The 20,666-nt window shown below is 38.5% G+C and overlaps 6 protein-coding genes across 6 annotated transcripts; 5 read left to right on the top strand and 1 right to left on the bottom strand.

Annotated features, from left to right (window-relative positions):
- Positions 1-1,392: 1,392 nt before the first annotated feature.
- GCK72_000964 (uncharacterized protein) lies at positions 1,393-9,111 on the bottom strand (the record flags this gene model as incomplete). Its single annotated transcript, XM_053722776.1, has 12 exons — positions 1,393-1,459; positions 2,863-3,017; positions 5,432-5,542; positions 5,742-5,902; positions 5,945-6,095; positions 6,143-6,349; positions 6,393-6,656; positions 7,230-7,395; positions 7,737-8,114; positions 8,722-8,830; positions 8,878-8,981; positions 9,056-9,111. The coding sequence occupies 12 exons, from the start codon at positions 9,109-9,111 to the stop codon at positions 1,393-1,395; spliced, it is 1,929 nt and encodes a 642-aa protein (XP_053591421.1).
- On the top strand, positions 3,754-5,551 carry GCK72_000965 (uncharacterized protein; the record flags this gene model as incomplete). The annotated part of the gene is made up of 6 exons (XM_053722777.1): positions 3,754-3,817; positions 3,984-4,053; positions 4,687-4,790; positions 4,947-5,029; positions 5,082-5,150; positions 5,444-5,551. 6 exons carry the CDS (start codon positions 3,754-3,756, stop codon positions 5,549-5,551), a joined length of 498 nt encoding a protein of 165 aa, XP_053591422.1.
- A 1,302-nt stretch (positions 9,112-10,413) lies between the features above and the next one.
- Positions 10,414-11,620, top strand: GCK72_000963 (uncharacterized protein; the record flags this gene model as incomplete). Its single annotated transcript, XM_053722775.1, has 6 exons — positions 10,414-10,518; positions 10,564-10,813; positions 10,866-10,918; positions 11,173-11,230; positions 11,280-11,375; positions 11,424-11,620. The coding sequence occupies 6 exons, from the start codon at positions 10,414-10,416 to the stop codon at positions 11,618-11,620; spliced, it is 759 nt and encodes a 252-aa protein (XP_053591420.1).
- A 675-nt stretch (positions 11,621-12,295) lies between these two features.
- Positions 12,296-13,462, top strand: GCK72_000962 (uncharacterized protein; the record flags this gene model as incomplete). Its single annotated transcript, XM_053722774.1, has 6 exons — positions 12,296-12,328; positions 12,375-12,615; positions 12,661-12,713; positions 12,969-13,023; positions 13,130-13,225; positions 13,272-13,462. The coding sequence occupies 6 exons, from the start codon at positions 12,296-12,298 to the stop codon at positions 13,460-13,462; spliced, it is 669 nt and encodes a 222-aa protein (XP_053591419.1).
- Positions 13,463-15,106: 1,644 nt separating this feature from the next.
- GCK72_000961 (uncharacterized protein) lies at positions 15,107-17,187 on the top strand (the record flags this gene model as incomplete). Its single annotated transcript, XM_053722773.1, has 3 exons — positions 15,107-15,409; positions 15,460-16,800; positions 16,843-17,187. The coding sequence occupies 3 exons, from the start codon at positions 15,107-15,109 to the stop codon at positions 17,185-17,187; spliced, it is 1,989 nt and encodes a 662-aa protein (XP_053591418.1).
- Positions 17,188-18,260: 1,073 nt separating this feature from the next.
- Positions 18,261-20,558, top strand: GCK72_000960 (uncharacterized protein; the record flags this gene model as incomplete). Its single annotated transcript, XM_053722772.1, has 11 exons — positions 18,261-18,377; positions 18,423-18,482; positions 18,568-18,647; positions 18,698-18,886; positions 18,937-19,025; positions 19,069-19,249; positions 19,370-19,570; positions 19,642-19,818; positions 19,866-20,094; positions 20,137-20,418; positions 20,475-20,558. The coding sequence occupies 11 exons, from the start codon at positions 18,261-18,263 to the stop codon at positions 20,556-20,558; spliced, it is 1,689 nt and encodes a 562-aa protein (XP_053591417.1).
- Between the last annotated feature and the right edge of the window lie 108 nt (positions 20,559-20,666).

Genomic DNA, 20,666 nt, shown 5'->3' with positions numbered 1-20,666 from the left:
AAGGCCGAGCATCTGTTACTCGGTACCACCCTCTCTCAGTACATCATACTTGTACACTTTCCATCTCTGGTGACCCCCCCCCCCTTTTCTTTTTCATTCATTTTGGCACCTGGCAGTTCCCCCACTGAAGCTCCGCCCACTTCTCCGTTTCTCTTTCGCGCGTTCGCACTTCCCATTCATTCATTCATTTCGTTTCGTTTTGAGTGGGACGAGATACGAGACAAAAGGTTCTCTCTCTCGAGAGAGAAACTTTAATAGACTCTTTTTTTAATCGTGATTTAAGCGCCTAGTCTTGAAATAAGCTTCTCTTTTCTGCAGTTCCAGTAAACCTATTCCGTAAATCAACACAACCTCGTAAATCTACACTAGAGTCCACCCAGGGTTTGTAAATTCACACAGGGGTTGGTGTTGCTAGAATAGTTGAAATCGTTCATGAGCTTGCAGGCGTAAATCAACACGAGGGTTCGTAAATCTACCCCAGTCACGTAAACCTACAAAATTTTAATCGAAAAGTCAACCTTCACCATTTTGATATCGTTAGAAACTGATATTTTGTTAGCACCGTAACTACTACAATTGTCCGTAAATCTACCCGGGTAGCGTAAACCTACATACACCTGTAAGCCCCTACCAACTTGCGTAAATCTACACATCCATAGTTTATATTTAAATCAAGAATGTTTTTAAATCTAACAATGTACCGTAAACCTATGTCAAGTCTGTAAATCTTCCAGTTTTTCGTAAACTTACCCGGATAGCGTAAATCCACAATCTACCCCAGCTTCGTAATCCACCCTGAACTTCACGATCTTCGTAAAAGCACCCATACTATCTCCCGTCTTTAACTCAAATTTCAACACCAACAAGCTCGTCCATCTTCCCTCTTTCAAAAGTATTTTTTCTCCTTTTCGTGCCGGTGAAAGCCACCTCGTTTTTCCTCTCTCCTGGCACTAATCGTTTCGGGTTTCTTCTTGTTTCTTTCACAAAAAAATAGGAGAAGGACGACACAAAAAAGGGGAAAAGCAACATAAACGAGACAACGTGTGTGTTGCTCCAAAATGAGCCCATCCTCGAAATGAGTCTCTTTTTCTCCCTTCTTTCCTACAACTCTTCCCTCATGCTCATTTCGTTCTTGTTTCGTGGTGTCTCCTGGAGCACTTTCATAACTAATTGCCGGGTCTCAACCGGTTGGAGTCCCCCCTTAAGCCTCTCCTTGTTGCAGGTGCCCCCCTTCTCTTCTAAATTCGAAACACTTTCCCTCATAAACAACTTTATCATGAATCGAGAGAAAACCTTCGAAAGGTGCCAGTCTCGTCGATTTGAAACCCTTCATTAGGCACCCCCGTATTGTGAAGAAATGGCTTCCTCTGCACTAAGCGCCCGTTTTAGAATTCATTTCTTCTCCGTCGTTCCCTTGAGAGATTCTGATTCTTTCATAGTACGATTGGTTGCTGATGAACTAAAAGTACGTGAATGATACGGAAAAGTACTGGTAATTTTGAAGACTTTTAGGGTTGGTCAGGAGGGATTCGATATGTTGAGAAGTTTTGTTAGTAGAGAAATTAAAGCACATAGTTCAAATAAAGAACTTTGCTACGACAACAGTCTTGTTCAGTAGAAGTTTTTCAAGGTGTAGTTGAATTTTAGTAAAAATGCACCAAGTTTGATTAATAATCATATAAGAGAGGGTAGATTTGAAATTTTCATCTCTTAAGCGGAAATATCTAGAGGATCAGCAATAATGTCATTTTATTGTCTGGTTCCCACGAAACTCAGGTTGTCTCAAAAATCTTCAAAACATGTGGAAATTCACCAATAACTTCCATGTTTATTGAAATTCAATGGCCATGTTGAAACTGTTGGGAATCCACAGATTGGTTAGAAGAAATGGGAGATCTTGTTCAAAAGTTGAAATTTTCAGTTTCTAATATTCTTATATCCATATGGATCAGATTGCACTTTTCCAAACAGAACTGATTGCGAATATTTCAGTTTCATTAGCCCCATCCCAACACTGAGTTAATACTGTACGTTTCGTAGTCAGACTTTCATGACGTAGAGACTCAAAAATATTTTCCAGAAGCATTACTCCTAAGTTGAGCTAGAGGATGCCAAAGTCTTCGTAGATATACTTGATATCTCTATCTTCCATCGCAAGTGATTAATGATAGAGTTATCAGTTTCAAGAGAGATAGGATAAAATAACAGCTCACCCACCAGATTTTGGTTTTACACTAGTGAGAGCCTCCAGATACTTTTCTCCAGTTTGTAATTTTGTCAGAACTTTGGCGGTTTGGGAAAATCTAGACATCTGTTAAAGGCCTTTACTTCTAGCGTTCACAAAATGTTCTATGAAGTTGAAATCTAAGGAATTCCGGATTCCTGAACTCTCTCTCCAAAGAACTTTCCCACAATCTAGAATTCTAAAAGTATTCGGAACTATTTCGGCGGTGAAAGTTGAAGTCAGGCAACACAACTCATCAAAAATTGGTCAAGTGCTCTTCGGCTCTTCTTATAAATTCTTTTCATAAGACACCCCGCCTTCTCTCTACTTTTCCCTCCCTCCCATCCTTTTCTTCTTGTCTTCTTTTACTTCTATTCCTCCCCCAATTTATTATTACTAGTTTAATTAACTTAACGTTTCCACCCGTCCATTCACTCATTCCATCACTGGTATTTCCTTGCTCTACATCTAAGTTTCTTTCGTGTCCTTTTAGGATTCTTTTTGAGAAAAAAACGAGAAGCAAACGAAGAAAAAAGTCATAGATATAATTGAGTTTTAGACATATACCCGTGTCATGCCTTCATACTTTTTTCCTCTCCCGGAATCCCAAAAACTCTAATTATGGTTCGAAAACTCACGTAGGTTTGAAATCTCTCCCTTGCATCGCTCTGCTCACAATTGCCGCTAATTTCGTGACTTCTTCTTTTGAATTGGCAATCAGATGACCAGCAAGGTACGCATTCGTCGCCTCGTCAAGGAGTGTAGACCATGCGAAACTGTTGTTGTCGACTCGCTGGAATATTCTTGAATTTTGAATTATTTTTCCTTCTGGGGATAGGCTACGGGATTTGATAAGTTTTTCTTGATAAAAACTCGTGTAGTGAAGGTTCGAATCATCATAGGTAGTAATCGAGCAAAAGTTTCACAGTGAAAAAGTTTAAGCTTTCCAGGGAAGATAGCTCACGGCTACATATCCGAGATGGAAATTTCACGAGAGTTAGAACTTTGAACTGGTAAAACCTTCAGACGATTTGTATTGCAGTAAGCGTACCCCCTTTTTCGAATGTGTCTATCACCAAAGTTATGAAAATCCCTGAATTATCAGCACGGCACGCTTCTTACAACCGCGCTCTACCGAAACCGAAGAAGTTGTGTGGGCATTTGAGTGGGAATTTGAGAGACTCACAATCAGAGAAAAATAGACATTTTTAATAATGATTTCGGTGGAGCGCAGTTGTAAGAACTGTGCTGAGCTAATGATAATCACCGAAGACCCTTCAAAGAACGTTTTTACCTATTTAGTCGGTGGTAGTAGTCCCTTATAGTTACCTCCTGTCTATCCTTACTCCCAACCTTTTGTGATCTACAGTCTTATTCTTAAAGTATCCCACACTTTCTAAACTTCAGTAACCTTCATACTTTTTCTCACGATATTTATTATCCGTCTAGCAAAGTTTTGTCCCCTTTTATTATCTTGAAACAAGATTCTTGATGATTGTCTGTTTTTCATCGACATATAAAATTTTCAGATGATTCTCTTCCCAAGCCATATATTCCTCCGATTACTCATCGCCATTTCCGTCTTTTCCATTGGTAAGTTGTTTTCTAGAGCAGGTGTTCTTTCCCCCCGCCAGCTGCATTCGTAACGAGAATGAATTTCAAACTTTTTGATGAATAAAAAGTGAAACAGAAACGTTTTTTACGACGAGATTCTCTCCGCGTTTACGATTCGTCTATATACTTTTTTGTTTCTCTTCAGCTGTCTCCGCTCTCGAATGTATTCAATGTGCACCGAACAGCGCGTGGTATTCGGAACAAGAGGAAGAGAGGTGAGTATAGATGGGAGAGAACGAAGGGGTTTCAGAATAAGGAGAGAACGAAGGGTTTTCAGAATACAGAAATTTAAACATTTCGAATTGGAGACACTGAAAATTCTAAGAAACGAAGAGTTCAGAACCTTGAAATCAGAACTGGAAAACATAGATTCTGAAAATCCGCCCTTGTATGTAGATCAAATTCTAGAATTGGGTTTGATCTAAAGAAGCTCAGAAAGTTTTATAAATATCCAGCTTTTTACAAAAATTCTTCACACGAACGATTTAGTTTTTTGTAAAATTGAAATCCAACAAAAATTCTTGAAATGCAGAAAAATTATTGTATTCAAATTAAAAACCAAGAGCCGAGTTTGTTAATGTCAGTCGGAAATAAAGTAATCCGGATATTCACAAACTCTGGAATCCTGGTTTTCTAGATATTCAAAGTTCTAGGAAACTGGGAAATTTGGAATCGTGAAATCTTACAGTAGACTAGTTTGTGAAGCATTGATCTTCAGGCACCTGAAGCCTCGTTTCTGAGCCAATCCGAAATCTTATCTAGTATTCAATTTCGGTTTATAACTAGGTACAAAATCCGAAAACTGAAAATCAGACCCTTAGAATCATCCCATTTCATTCCTTTTCCAGAAGAATCGAAGCGTGTCGTCAAGGACTGGTCGCCCCATCAAAATGTCTCAACTCTACTCACACCCACTGTATTGTCAACTGGTATCGAACCGGCGGAAGTTCCGGTAATTGTGTTTTTCCTCCTCTCCCCCCATCCCCCCCTCATCTAATTATAATCATGCCGACGCCTCCCTTTTAATGCTAATTAGTCGAGACAATACTGTGTTTTTGCGCGGTATCCCCCCTCCCCCTTTTCTCACAACTTTCCATTGTTTTTACAGAGAGAATTGTGACGAAAAGACATTGTGGAATGGAATCTGATGTAACGGGATGTACACTTTATAACTCGAAAATCAGCAGAAAGGTTCGCATTTTTGAGGAAGGGAGAGAGTCAAAATTGAAGCTATAAATTTCAGGTTAGACGTCATCTTCTCAGCCGAGACGTCTCTCACGATCGTAAGGAATCGGTGGCTTCGTTTGTTGAGGTATAGGTTTTGAGACTGAAAAAAGGTTAAGCGACGAACGAGTGAAGTTCGAAACAGGTGGATTATGGGTTGACAGAAATGACTATGGTTCGATTTCTATCAGTTACAAACTTTAAAAAATTAATTTGAATTTTTACACTTTTATTGACGAGCCATCAAAAACTCAAACTTCCGCGTGTTTTTTATTAGGCTGTGTATCGTCATAATATAGCATTGAGTCGCTACTCAGCGAATTTGAACCCACGCTAAACATCTGTGCTATCTGAGGTATTTTAAAAAACCTTTATTTTCAGGTGTGCTCCACTTCGTGCCCTGTCGGAGAATGCGTCAACTCGTCGAACCTCCGTGGCAGCATCATCTTCCCAATCATCTTCGCCACCATCTACCGTATCCTACAGTAACCCCGTCAAATGTTAACCGAACTCTAGATTACTGTAGCTCTTCCTATCCAATACCACTTTACGGTGTTTTCCCAAAAATCCTTCCCACGAACCGGTTCCCCACCAGCTAACTCTTTTTTGTTGTTTTCAAAATGCTTCCCTCCCATTTGCTCATCAGAATTTCTATGAATCAAAACGAATAAATACTCACTGTCGCCATTTCCATTATTGCAGTTGCATAGGCATTTCTTTTCAGTTTCAGACGAGGAGTTTCAGATCGAATATCTGCATTCATCAGCTTTCGAATCATTGAATTCCACTTGTCGATTTTCAGTTTCTCTTCTATGAGGTGCTCAGGTTTTAGTTGGAGAGCTGAAAAAGAGGACTAGGAAGAAAAGAAATGAGATAACTCACACATTGATTCCGAGTATAAAAACAACGCGAAACAATTCATTTGCTCTTTATTCAACTGTGTCTCCTCTCCCAAGATATCCAACACTTCGCTTGCCGTTGCATCTTCTGGAGATCTTGATTTTATACTGAAGGCGCCGATTACGGTATCCACCTGAAAATTAAAAAAAAAAGAGTTTCCGTAATCCTAAGACAACTCACATTAATTTTTGTCTTGAATATCTGCATTTCTAGAATCTTCTTTATTGCAGGATTATTCACCGAGTAATCGATGGGTCGATATCCCTCATTATTCCTGATATTCACATCAATTGAAGCATGAGATGTTAGAAGTTCTACCAGATATTCATTCCCATGTATCACGGCATACTGTAGCGCGGTCGCTCCGCCTTTGTTTTGAGCATTTATCTGAAAAATTTACATCTTGTTCCACACCGCTACAGTAACCCACCGCAGTCATTTGTGGAGACATTAAAAGCTCATTGACAACTTCCAAATGTCCATGAAAACATGCATAATGCAGAGGTGTCCAACTGTCGTCATCTCTCTGATTACTATCCATTCCGACTTTTAGATATCTCCGAATATCTTCTGCATTCCCTTCTTCTGCAGCTTTATGTAATGGGTATAGACGACTTCTCATATCTTGGGATGTACTTGACGCGGCTCGTTGTGTTCGACATTGTTTTATTCCGGGATAGAAGTAGACACACGACTGGAAAGTGGAGGATTAGTGGGTCTTGTTATTTGGAAACGAAAAGTTCAGTGTCAAGGGTTTTGAGTATAAATTTACTAGAGGTGACCGTGGAATTATGTGACGTGTCTTACACCATTGGAAAGCTGAGAAAACGCTGATTCCAAATATATATTCATTTTTTTACCCTTAAGGCCTAGTATTCGAGAAAAACGAGGTCAAAGTTTCACTAAGACCCACACCACGCTGCCGATATTTTTACACATCGGTAAGGTAATGACTATTCAGTGGTCCAAACTTTGACCTCGTTTTTCTCAAAAACCAGGCTTCGAGGGCTAAAACTGAATATATATTTGGAATCAGCGTTTTCTAAGCTATCCAATGATATAAGTCACGTCCCAGAACTCCACGGTCACCTGAAGGCCTTCCCTAGTCAGTTGAAGCCTTCAGAAACTCAACAGTTTCTCGTTTTCTGTAGTTGCGGATTACTGTGGTTTCTATTGTGCAATAACGCCCTGTTACTCTGACAAAATTTTCCTGATGTTCACAACTTTCCAAACCCTCATTCCCACTCGGAAGTCCCCTGTCTCTTACCGAATCTTCGCTTGCAAAGTTCGGATTGAACGCCGGATTTATGACACTTATCGTGAATTTATTGTATCTCAACATTGCGATTTTCGCAATATTTGCCACGTGAACTCTGTCATCCAAATCAGCTGACGCTGACGAAATGTTGCTTCGGACACTGTGAGACATGTGACTGAAATGAGAGAAGTTATGATAATATTTGTTTGTTTTTTTGTGTTTTTATGTGGTTGGAAGTTCAATAGTCTCGGGTTAATGATACAATTTTCAAGGTAAAAGTGAAAACATCTTTTCGGGAACGCGATTATCTTGAAATCAAAGAGTGCTAGCAAATAACAGTCAATTACAAAAATGAAAACAATGAAATTTCCTACATTTCATTAGTTTTACACTTTTTGTTAGAATCAAAGATAACAGAGATATGAGCAGTTAAAGATGTTGATGAGAAATGGAGAGAAAGAGACGCAGAGAAGCAGACACTCTACCGTCTCTGCGTCTCTTCACTATACAACTAACCGAATACATTGCTCCTGGAGATCAATAAATGCAGGATTATGGACACATGACCTGATTCGTGCCCTTGCTGACTCTTTCATGAAGAAATTCGATAGAAAATACGAATCAGAAGTCTGTGAGTCGATCAGCCACTTTTCCAGTATCAAAATCATATTCTTCGTGTGGATATCGAACATTTCTGGTTGATTTCTACAGAGATTCACAAGTTTCTGAAGGTTTTCATATCGAGAATTGGCGACTTCAACTGATTCTTTGACGAATACTGGAACACAGACTAGGGATAATCCGGGTACGTGTCCAAGGGATGGTTTTGTGGAACTGGATGGTTCATTGAGATCGTCGTGGAGAGGTATACGAACTGCCCGACGAATTGTGTTTCTGGAAGAAAAGAAGGTTTTTGGGAGTCTGGATTTGTTGTTTTCGCTCTAAGTCTTTGAGAATATCTCTTGAAATGAAATAGCTAAAGAGTTTTAGAGTTTTTCAGAGAAATTACTGAAATCAGGATTCCTATAATAATCTTTTGCACGATTCAGTAGCTTTGTTCACTTTGGAGAGAAGAAAGCGCTAAAAACTATTTTAAAATCCTCACAATGTCAGTTTTTGAATCAAGTCAAATCTATTTAATTTGACCAATTCAAATCAGACTTGCAACGGGATTTTTTTTGGTAAAAAGCTTTTAGGACTGATTTTTTGTTAGTTTCAGAGGTTTTTGAGGAATATACTTGAGAAAAACTATGGAACAATTTTCGAAAAAAAGCTTTGCAAGAAAAACTGTAGTGAAAAAAGTTTTAAAATTCAAATCCAGGGCTGCTGGAATTTCGCAAGTCTGATTCAAATTATTCAGACAGATTATTCAATTTTTAAGTTTTTTGCCTTTTTCGAATATTTGTCAGTCTATCTTTCGTGTATTGTTGTCTGTCTGTCTGTGTGTCCCGATGTCTACCTGCCAGTTAAATTTAAATCGTTTTCGCAAACAAAACCTCACCCAGTTCTTTTGAAATAATCATGAATCATATCCTCCAACGTATTCACTTTGCTCGGTTCAAATGAAAAACTGGGCAGCTTGAATACATCTGCACCAACAGTATGCCCTCCTACAGTAACCCGTTTGATTATATTGTAGTCCTGAAACTTGTTGAACCATCTATCTTCTCCTGATGACTTACATGCTTCGCTCCAAAACTTTTGACAGTCGACGGCTCCTCCTTTATACAAATTTCAAAATCTTGACTCGTTGGTATTGCTCTGAAAGAATTACAGTTTTTTTTAAGATAAGGAGACAAATCATGGGCGTTGGTTTGTGGAAGGGGTCAACTTACTTATCGGATAATGCGCTTATTTTGAGACGTACGATGGCGACAGAAACTTCCGCCATCTTCTGGAAAAAATCTGGAAAAAAGGAAGGAATTAATTAAAATCTCAAAGTTCAGAAATTGAATTCTCATAGTTTCGAAATACGGGAGCCTTCAATAGACCGATTATCAATAAATCAGTTTGTGATGATAAAGAAAATTGCGAAAACTTGGTAAAAAATTCCAGAAAAAACGCATAAAAAGAGTTTTGACAGGAAGCATTGAATTCTAAAATTGTCCGTTAAAGGGTTATCAGTTATCAATAGCCACACCCAACTGAAAGAGGTGAGAGAGGTAAGAGACGCAGAGATGGAAACAAACAGTTACGGCCGGGTCGAGAGCATCGATTGATGTTTGTCGGGACGATGTTAGCTAAGCTCTTAACACGAGAAAATGTTTTATGATCAGTTCAAGTAGTGATGGGAGAGATGGAGTAGAAGAAGAAATGGAATTCTGGAATTCCGAAGAGAGTGTAGTCGAATGGACAAAATAAAAAATGGAATGATGGAATTGATGTAGAATCAAATGATTACAATATCAGTGTATACATAAACTACGTAAGATAAGAAAGGGTGGAAACGGGTGGTTTCGGTGAAGTTGTTTCATTGAAGTAACAGTGGCAGGGAGAGAAAGATGGGGGCGCCTTTGACGCGTTTTGATTTAGAAATTTGAAAATTGGAAATTGGAAAGCAGAGATACAGCAGGTTTTCTGAAAATATCATTTTTGGATAATTCAATTGATAACCAAGTCTAACATACACAGTTTTGAACAGTTTCAGTAAGATTCCTGATCCAGAAACTGTTCCACTAAATTTTCAGAAATTCCTGAATTTTTAAGAAAATCAAGATTTTGAGGGGCGCTTAACATAAATGTTGGATTGTTCTAGTTAAAATCGCGAAAGCTGGACATCTAGTAATTCATTTGTTTACCTTTACGAACTATTGAAAGTTGGTTCCTAAACTTTTGCCAAAGTGTTCACCGTGTCTCGAAACACTATAATCTTAATAATTGTGTCCATAACTTATTTTTTGACCATATTCATGTCTACAGAATTCGAATTTACAAGAAATAGTGATAATTGAAATTGACGTGCAGCCCCAAATCAGAGCTGACTGAAATAAAACTGGTACGCATCAGATCCGTCATAAGGAATTCGGGAACTCTTTAAGCTTCTGATTTTATTTATTTTTCGAGGTTTTTGTTCACTTTCTTCGATTAATTGATAAAATTTCCACGTTACAAAATCTTTTTCCCTACGAAACAACAAGAAAAAAGAAAAGGAAATTGCCATTTCTGAATTCGATTCTCAACACGGAAATTCTGAATGAAGATCAACCAATTTTACCATTTTTCTCTTCTCTTTCTATTCCTCATCCGATATTCGTCATCCGATACCAATGATTGTGACCGTTATGATCTGGAGTGCATGGTTAGTTCTAGAAAAAATTTTGAAATTTTGACCACTAATTTTCAGCTAGGTGTACCTCCTGAAGAAGAAACAAAAAACTTTACTTTTTGTATTGAAGGACAATTCGTTGTGATGAACGGAACATCTCCGACGACTGATAAGTATAAATTCGTGAAATGTAGCACGTTGGCTCCAAAATGTGCAATAAAAACGAGAAAAGTGTCTACCGTATTCGAGAAAACAGTTGAAAAGGGGGAGATGAAGATAGTGACAATCGGATGTTTCCCAGCAAATGAATTGCAACGCCGGGAGATGGGTAAGTAGTTGGGAACGAAGATTTTTTGATTGTTAATTTAGAACGTTTTCAGAAAATCGGAATCTTGAATCAACGAGATCGTATGACAGTTTTTATAGCATTTTGGTCAGTGTTTGCCGTAAAATATTAGAAATTCTGTAGTATTTTTATTTTTTTTGCGTCCCCCAGAATCGGCCCATCAAATATTTCTTTATCTTTTTGTAATCCACTTCGGTTGTATCAGTGGCTCCTTGCCCTTCATATCGAATTAAAATAAAATAAATAAAAAATAAAGTATCAAGCTCCGCCCACTTTCTCATCATCTCTTTGTATAGATAGTTATGAATTGATTATGGAGATGACATAATTCTTAAATTCAGAAAGATTGGAACAATTATGATTTCTACAATAGTTATTTTTTGCGCAACAAACCGAATAGTAAGTGTCTGAGGTCTGATCGCCATTGAATGATATCAATTTTTTTCAGACACTCTCGATAGATACTCACATGAAATTATTTGGGTTGAGAATCCTTCTGAAGACCTATTCGATAGAAATAATGGAGATGAGAATGGCTCTGATGGTGAGTCAATTCACATAGATCCTTTTAGATCAGAAAAAATATTTTCAGCTTGGACACAGTACTTCAGCAAGGGAAAAATCACTCCAATCATGCTTCTCTATACTCTTTTCATTTGTATTTCTGTGATTATCAAACTGATTTGGATGGTTTCTACTGCATGGAAGAGTATAAAACAAGGATATGAACCTGTGAAAACTGAGAAGAGCAAAGAGGGTATTGAGGAATCTATTGACGAGTTGGATTGATATTTTGCTTAGAATATGAAGTTCTAGAATTGTTTTTTTTTCTGCTCAATTTTCTTTCAGAATAAGCAAACGCAAAACGTTAAAAAAAATTTTTAAGAAAAAATTTTTTCCGAATTAGGGAATGTTCGATGGAACCGTCCCAAAATGGTCAACTCTTCTCCCAATTATGGAGCCAATAGTTCGAGTCCAGATTCCGGGAGTTACCGATTTCTGATTTAATTCTTTTCAAATTGAATAATCGCCAAACTGTGTATGCAGTCGTTGGCTACATTGGAGAGGAACTTAAAACAAAGATTATTTAAAAATGAGTTCTCCTAGTGACCTAGTCTAAATTTTTTAACTAAAAATTATACGGGCATCATCTCACAGGAATTTCTGATTTCCTGTTCCAAACCCGGAGAAAATCGGCTCGGTGGGGGCCAAGCTAGGACTGAATACGGAAACGAAAAAGATCGGGTTTTGTTTAGAAATCCAAACTTTAGAAGAACGAAAGGTCATGAAATTTCATTCTTGAGTACGTGGAACACATTATTTCAAGAGAGCAATATTCATTTCTGATTGAATCTCGATGCATACTCAAAACAGAAGTTCTAAATGAAGATCAACCAATTTTACCGTTTTCTGGCTCTCTTTCTGTTTTTTGTTCGAGTGAATTCATCCGTTATTTCTTTCAATATGCAAAATATACCAAAATTTGTAGATGAATCAGTAAGTTCGTTTTTTATCGAATATTATTGCCATAGGTTTCTTACAGATCGAATGGAACAAACATTTAAATTCAAACAAAAGGGATTGCATCGATGGAGAATATACTGTTATCAATGACACTGTTATTGCAACTAAAAACTATAAACATGTCAGATGTAATACTTTGGCTCCGAAATGTGGAGTGAAAACAAAGAAATTATGGAGAAAGGGTCCTGGAGACCCTATGGAAATAAAGATAGTTAGCATTCGATGTTTTCCGGCATACGAATGGGAAGAAGAAGATTCAAGTAATACAACTATGCAATTTTCTCTCAAATATTCGAAATTTTCAGAACTGAGATATACGGAATCCATTGTGTCATTTCGAAACATCGATGAGATTATTGTGAGTAACATTGGTTTTTGTATATTTTCCATTAAAAAAGTTTAATAGAAATTTTGAATTCTTTCAACTTTCTCTAATTAAATTCATATTTAGGTGTCTTTTGAAACAGTATTGTCGAAATAAAAAAAGTGATACCCGGTGTTTGCGGACTTAATGCTAATTTTAATAATTTTGCATTAAGTCCGCAAACACCTGGGTATCACTTTTTTTATTTCGACAATATCATTTGAACAAAAATGAGTTTCCCTTTTTCAGAAAAGTGTCGGAAATATGCATTTAGTCAAATATATTTTACGGAACGCACCGAATGGTAAGTTGATTATTCTATTTTAAAAAGTATGCAGAGGTATCATAATTATATTTTTGATTTAAAAAATAAGTTCCCTTGTTCTCTTAAAATCGTCAAACGTTTTTAGAGACCATCGATAGATACTCACATGAAATTATCTGGGTTGAGAATCCTCCTGTAGACCTATTCGATAGAAATAATGGAGATGAGGGTGGATCTGATGGTGAGTCAATTCACATAGATTCTTTTAGATCAGAAAATATTTTCAGCTTGGACACAGTACTTCAGCAAGGGAAAAATCACTCCGATCATGCTTCTCTATACTCTTTTCATTTGTATTTCTGTGATTATCAGACTAATTTGGCTGGTTTCTGTTGCATGGAAAAGTATGAAACAAGGATATGAACCTGTGAAAAAGGAGAAGAGCAAGATGGAGGAAACTGTTGAGGACTTGGATTGATATTTTGCTTAATAAAATTTTATTAAATGTAGTTAAATACAGCGATCTTCTTTCTATAGTAGATTACCCTATCTTACTGCAGTACACTCACGAAAAATCAGAGAAATCGGTTCATATTTGCGGGAATTACAACGGTTTGAAGTTCCCTCATGCCTCTCTTCTCCTCCACATCCTTTCTGCGGCCCTCACATTAATAAACGCCCTCTTGCTGCGTTTCCAAGTTGACACGAGTGGCGCAGCTGGGGAGGTGCTTGTCTTGGCACCGCTGCGGACGAGTTCGTACCCCAGCGGCGTTTTCCAAGTGATGATACAACTATAGCGTGAGCTGGCCGCATTGATCGCTAAATGTCATAGTTACACTGATGGGTTTTTGCATTTTGTTGTTATTTTCTGTGTGCACATAATTAATATTCAATAAGAGTTGTTTATTGAAACGAATAAATTTTGCGTTGTTTTTGATTGTAGTTTTGAGCGGAAGTTTTACAAAATTCTTTGTTTTTTTCATGTTATATATTTTTTCAAACGAATAAGTATTATCGGAGTAAAAAAGTTCCGACATTTTTTCTCGTTGCGGACTTGAGATTTCGGCGCCGCCCACTTTTGCAATCTTGCGGCGCGGTGTTTCGCAAGGTAAGCGCACAGTGGCGGTTTATAGTATTTTTCACGAGTAAAATATATGGAAAATGTCAGTTTTCTGTCAATTTTAAAGAATTTTCTTTGAAATATCATTCTGAAAAGCAATATTGACAATAATTGCGTGTGTTTTATAAGTTTGTGTCACTTTTTCAACAGAACTCGTTAGATTTTCGCCGTATCTCTTTGTTTCTTTTCTTTTTCCCTTTATTGCATGATTTTTGTTATTTTTCAGGTTCCAAATGACTCTCAAACAACGTCTCTACATGTGCATGTTCCATAATCCCCAAGTTTTGTGTTAGTTTGATTTCAGAACTTTGTTTTCTCTCCGCCATTCTTTTGTTTCAGAGTGATCGCTTCCAATGGACAGCCGCCGGACATGTCGCCAAGAAGTCAACGATGTCATCGTCGCCAGCTATAAATTGGAGTTCAATTTCTGTTGTCGTGTTAGTTGCAGAAGTAGCTTTTGTTGTTCTCTCCGCCTGTATTCTTTCAGATGACCAACAGCACCACAGATTCGGAGAGGAGTCAAAAACGATGAAGAAAGAAGGCTTCAGTGTGAAATGAAGGAGAATGAAGAGAGGGAAAAATAAGAAAATAAGAAGGAAAACGAATGGAAAGCAGGGAACTGTGATGAAGAAAGAAGAATGAAAGAGGTGGCGGAAAGGAAGAGGAAAAAACGAGAAATCTTCACAACAAATGAGAAGGGAAGAAACGAAGGAGAAGAAGAGAGGAATTAGAAGAAAAAGAATGAACTGGAGGAAGAAGAGAGGAAGAAAAAGAAAAAGAAGGAAGTGGAGGAAGAAGAAAATAATATTTCGTGGAAAAATTCATTTAAATGATTGTGCAATATGATATTAGCGTGTAAACTGTTAATAAATATTGTTTTTATCCAATTTTGAAATGTTGGGCTTCATGTTAGGGTACGCCCCAGTTAAAGTTTTATGCAGCTTCAAGCTGGTTTAATTAAGAAGTGTCATTTGGAAAATATACAGGGTAAAAAATAGAAGTATGGATTCATCTACAAGTACTCCTCGCCTGGTCCGTGTTTCTCTCCGTAGTGTTCCGTCACCTGGTTCTCGTGTTGCTGGAGCAGTTGTTCCCAACCCGATGCAATTCAAATTCATCCCGAAGCAATTCCAAAACAAGCAAACACAAGTGACTCCACACAAACTGGATAATTTCATGTGTTTGAAGATGACTCAGACGGATTTCGAATATGAGAGTGTAGAAACATGTGACACGGCGAATGTGGATAATCAAACGTCATCTGAAATAGCAGTTTCCACTGCTCATGATTACTTCCAAAGAAAGGTTGAGAGAATTGAATAAACAGAATAAGCATTTAATTGGGTTTTTGTCAGATGGAAGAAGTACACACGAGAATCGGCAAAACTATCGCATCACTGAAAGTGGAAGATTTTTCCAAAATCACCACTAATAAGATATTAGCCAATAGTGGTGAAGAGATTGTATCTCATCTGTCAACGATGATCAAAATGATCAACGAGAAACTCGGAACTGACTCAGTCTACACAATGTTCCACGCCGTGAATCAGGCAACTGCTTCTTTTTCTGGATTCCATCGATCTACAGTATCTCGTTACTGCAAAGGTCTTCCGATTCCAGCAAGAAGACGAAGGATTCAGGAGATGGGAAAAAGAGAAAGAAGTAGAAAAATTGCCTCCAGATTAACCTTGTATGAACGTTCTAAGATCGTGAAAGAAGTCCACAATTATTGGGAGAGAAAGGAAAAAGTTACTGCTGAAAGAATCTGGAAATGGGCCAAATCTTCAATTCAGTACCGATTCGGTCTCTCTTATTTTAGAGTTCTTCTTTCTGGCCTTGGATTTTGTTTCAAGAAACTTGGTCGGATGTCTGTCCTCCAAGAACGTCCCAACATCATCGCGGCAAGGAAGCAATATCTTTCAAGAAAGGAGACGTTGAACAAAGAAAATGCGTTTTTTGCAGCTTTCGATGAAACCTGGGCGCATGACGGGATGAGTGCTCGAAGTGGATGGCAGCATCAAAATGGAACAATGTACCGGAGGGCAGAAATGGCTGATATCGGCGCCCCAGTTTCTGGTCCGGAGAAACCCAAGGAAAAAGGAAAAAGAGGAATTGTACTTGCAGTCCTCACAGAAATGGGAACAATTCCGGAAAGTGTAGAATTTAGAGTATCGGGACAAAACGTGGATGAGCAGTATGAAGATTATCACAGAGATATGAATAGTACGGCGTGTGAGGAATACATGCACCGCGTTATTCCACTTCTTGCTGCAGCCGCCGCTCCAACTGGCCGGAAACCGGTTCTTATTATGGATAACGCCCCGTACCATAATAAGACCCGGGAAAAAGTATATCCAAAATACTATATGAAAAACTTATGTCGACTCTTTCAGCCTCCAACCAGCCTTACTTTGAAAGCGGACCTTAAAAAGTGGCTTACTGCACATGGCGTTCCGTTTCCAGCAAAGACGTTGAGGCCCCAGCTGTACAAACTGTCCAAGGAATATGTCGCAAAGAACGGCGGGAAGGAGGCGTTCACAGTTTACGAACTTGATGCCTGGGCAGAAGAAGTCTGGGGAGTAGAAATCCTAAGATTGCCTCCCTATCATTGCATGTGGAATCCAATCGAGTTTTTGTGGTCCCAAACAAAGCAGAATATCCGCAATATGGGAAATAGAGACGACAAAGTTCCGATTGTTAGTGATGAGAGGTGCAACGAAACATATTTCTATTTTCAGGTGGAGAGTAGAACGATTGGCTTCCTCCGTTCTTTTAAAGCAAAAGACGCAAAAGCTCTTTTTGATAAATGCCGCAAAGACGAAGATGAAACGAGAGCAATGATGTTGGAAAAAGAGACGATGCTGGAAGACACTGACTTCTCTCTTCTCTACGAGACGGATGAGCAAGGCCGTCTTGTTAACATCCGCATTGATGATTCGGAAGACGAAGACGCTTATAGCGATGATGAGATTTCCGCTGAAGTATTCGAGGAGCACGAGTTGTCAGACATCGATGAAGACATCGATGAAGACATCGATGATGAGATCGATAATGACATCGATGGGGATGATTCACTCGAGTAGATTTCGTCTCTTCTTCTCCTTCGTTTCTTCCCTTCTCATTTGTTGTGAAGATTTCTCGTTTTTTCCTCTTCCTTTCCGCCACCTCTTTCATTCTTCTTTCTTCATCACAGTTCCCTGCTTTCCATTCGTTTTCCTTCTTATTTTCTTATTTTTCCCTCTCTTCATTCTCCTTCATTTCACACTGAAGCCTTCTTTCTTCATCGTTTTTGACTCCTCTCCGAATCTGTGGTGCTGTTGGTCATCTGAAAGAATACAGGCGGAGAGAACAACAAAAGCTACTTCTGCAACTAACACGACAACAGAAATTGAACTCCAATTTATAGCTGGCGACGATGACATCGTTGACTTCTTGGCGACATGTCCGGCGGCTGTCCATTGGAAGCGATCACTCTGAAACAAAAGAATGGCGGAGAGAAAACAAAGTTCTGAAATCAAACTAACACAAAACTTGGGGATTATGGAACATGCACATGTAGAGACGTTGTTTGAGAGTCATTTGGAACCTGAAAAATAACAAAAATCATGCAATAAAGGGAAAAAGAAAAGAAACAAAGAGATACGGCGAAAATCTAACGAGTTCTGTTGAAAAAGTGACACAAACTTATAAAACACACGCAATTATTGTCAATATTGCTTTTCAGAATGATATTTCAAAGAAAATTCTTTAAAATTGACAGAAAACTGACATTTTCCATATATTTTACTCGTGAAAAATACTATAAACCGCCACTGTGCGCTTACCTTGCGAAACACCGCGCCGCAAGATTGCAAAAGTGGGCGGCGCCGAAATCTCAAGTCCGCAACGAGAAAAAATGTCGGAACTTTTTTACTCCGATAATAATGTTTTCACATCCTGCCTAAGTAATAACTGATATTTTACTTTCCTTTCCTGCGCAAAACAAGCAAATTTCTTGTTAAAATGTTCCCGCAACAAACGCGCCCCCTCGAACCAACGAGAGAGTGTGCAAATTCTGGAGAGCGCAGAGTATTACACAAAAAATCTATTTTTCCGCATTATGCTTTTCTATTTTTCTCTCCTTTTTTCGAATTAAACACCGTCTTTTTTCAGATAAATGGCTGAAGGAGAAGTGGAAGTACCGGAGACAGATGTCTCTGTTCTCAAATCATTCTCCGCCGGTCTTGTACTCGCCAAGGTTATGGAAGTTTTGGCAGAGCAGAGTCGGCAAAAAGTTTGTTGGAAGCTGATGAGAAGTCTTTAAAGAAATGAGTTTCAGTTATTCATTGTTGGTACACGATCACGTCAAGGAGACTTGAAAGGATTTTTGGAATATCGGGTTAGTTTTCCTCGTTGTCAATGAGAAATGGCAGACATGCACTAATACAGACGATGAGTCATTTGCCAACAATATGTTTTTCCAGCTCGTCAGCAAAACATTCAACGAAGCGGTCTGTGCAACAATTCGAAAGGAATTCAAGCATATTCAAGTGGATATTGATGAGTTAGTGAATTCAATTCAAAGCTTATTGTTCTCTAAATCAAACATTTTAGTCATTTCGTTCGTTGCAATGAGTTCACCATCGGAAGACATCAGAAACCCCCAATTCGACAAGGACCGAACCAATTTCCAAATGTAAACAGAAGAAATCCACAAGAAGTTTGGGACGAAGAAATGATTGCTGCGGAAGATTTGCCGTCGGAAGACTCCGTTGATGTCCAATTTCTTTACAGATTTTTCCGGTTAGTAAATAATTCGAAGTTTCTAGAAACGTTGTTAATTTTTATTTCAGCTGGTTAGCCAGAACATTCGACCCGATGGTCGAAAGCTTCAAAATCTTCGATAGCTGGAGTTTCAAGCCGTGCTCGCTGCCACCATCATGTAATTTTTGTGATTTTCTTGAAAAAAAAATTCTAATTTTCAGGGGCTAATCGCCTGTCAGTTTTCAATAGTATGCATCCTGATATGCAATATTGCAATTGTGATCAATGTATTCAAACGGTTCGACGTTGTAGGGGATTCTTCGGACCCGTTAGTTTCCAAATGGCAACTGATGCGTGGAGAGAGCAGTCGCTTTCGTATGGAGCCATATCGTGTACTGATGCGTGAGTATAAAAGTAGACATCTGCGTTAAAAGGGCAAAATATTAGAAATGTGAACTATTTCATTTAAAAACCTGAATTGATATTCGAAATTACTGGTTTTGAAAAATTAATTTATTCCAGATTCCTCGCCGACATTGCCCTCCAATATACTGTTGACTCTCCATTGGGAAAGCGGTTTGAATCGGATCGTTTCATTCGAGAATTCGGAGGAATTCGTTGCAATGAGATCACTTTCGCAGTCCAAACACTTGCCACGTATCGAGACGAACATCCGAAGTCGCAGCCGCTGGAAGTGATTCAATTGATATTGAGTTTGTGGCAGTGAGTTCGAAAATATAGCTGGGATGACGCTGTAATTGAAAATATCAAGAGTTCATTTCAATGCTTTTCAGAGTGAAATCTGTCGAATTTGAAGTGGTGAAGTTCATGGAAAACGATTACTACACTTCCCGTTGTGCTTGGGAAACATCAGGTGCATTCACCAGAGCCTACTTTTCCACATATCGTTTCGACGTGTTTGACGATGACGCTCATGGTTTACCATATCGAAGTGCAGGAACTTTGGATCGGTAAGCATAATTTGTGTCTGGAAGTTTTGCTTATTATTAAATTTCAGCCACATTGGCCACGAGATTGTACCAATCTTCGACTTGCGCATAGACCCAACTGATGGTCCGTTCAGAATGGGAAGCAATTTGTCACTTCTCTCTTTGGCTTCTCAAGATAACGATAGTAACTCTTTCTCATGGCTTCATCAAGGCAGAATAGCTTTCAACATGTTCCGCGCCAACCGAATAATGTTTGTAACCTCGGGACTCGTTGAATTCAGAGGAATGATTGGAACGGTTCGTCCATTTTTGATCCAGAAAAGCAGAACTATTTCTCAGGCGAACTGGATCAAATTCACGATTCGAGACATGATGAGATGCATTTGGGGCCCCCGTACCAGGCAAGGGATTGATCATGGAAAAACGGTGTTTTGGATCAGTTTCATGGAAGATGTTGGATTCTGCATTTCGAAAGTTTGGAACGAGCACATCCAGGAGCTTTTGCAAGCGAATTTCCCACATCTTGTCGTCAAAATCAACACGCCGGAGGCGTTTGAGAAGTGTGGTAATAGAAAAATTGCCACGTATGCAGACGCAAAACGTCCGGATGTTCTGAATAAGGTAAACTTTTATATAAGCTAACAGTTTTTGTCTTATTTTCTGAAAAGTATTTTCAGCCAGTTGGAACATTCTACTGCTCTCTGCTCGATCCGACTCGTAACAATGCCACACACATCAAATTGATCCAAGTTGCCAATTAAAATTCATCTCAATTCCATTCTTATCATACTTTCTAACAGATTTTATTGCTATTTTTATTAAAATTCTAATCCAATTAGTGAGAACAATCAATAAATATAATACACGGT

Source organism: Caenorhabditis remanei, chromosome I (genome assembly GCF_010183535.1).
Source record: "Caenorhabditis remanei strain PX506 chromosome I, whole genome shotgun sequence".
Classification (NCBI taxonomy): Eukaryota; Metazoa; Nematoda; class Chromadorea; order Rhabditida; family Rhabditidae; genus Caenorhabditis; species Caenorhabditis remanei.
Note: the sequence above shows the minus strand (reverse complement) of the source record. Positions and strands in the feature narration are given on the sequence as shown.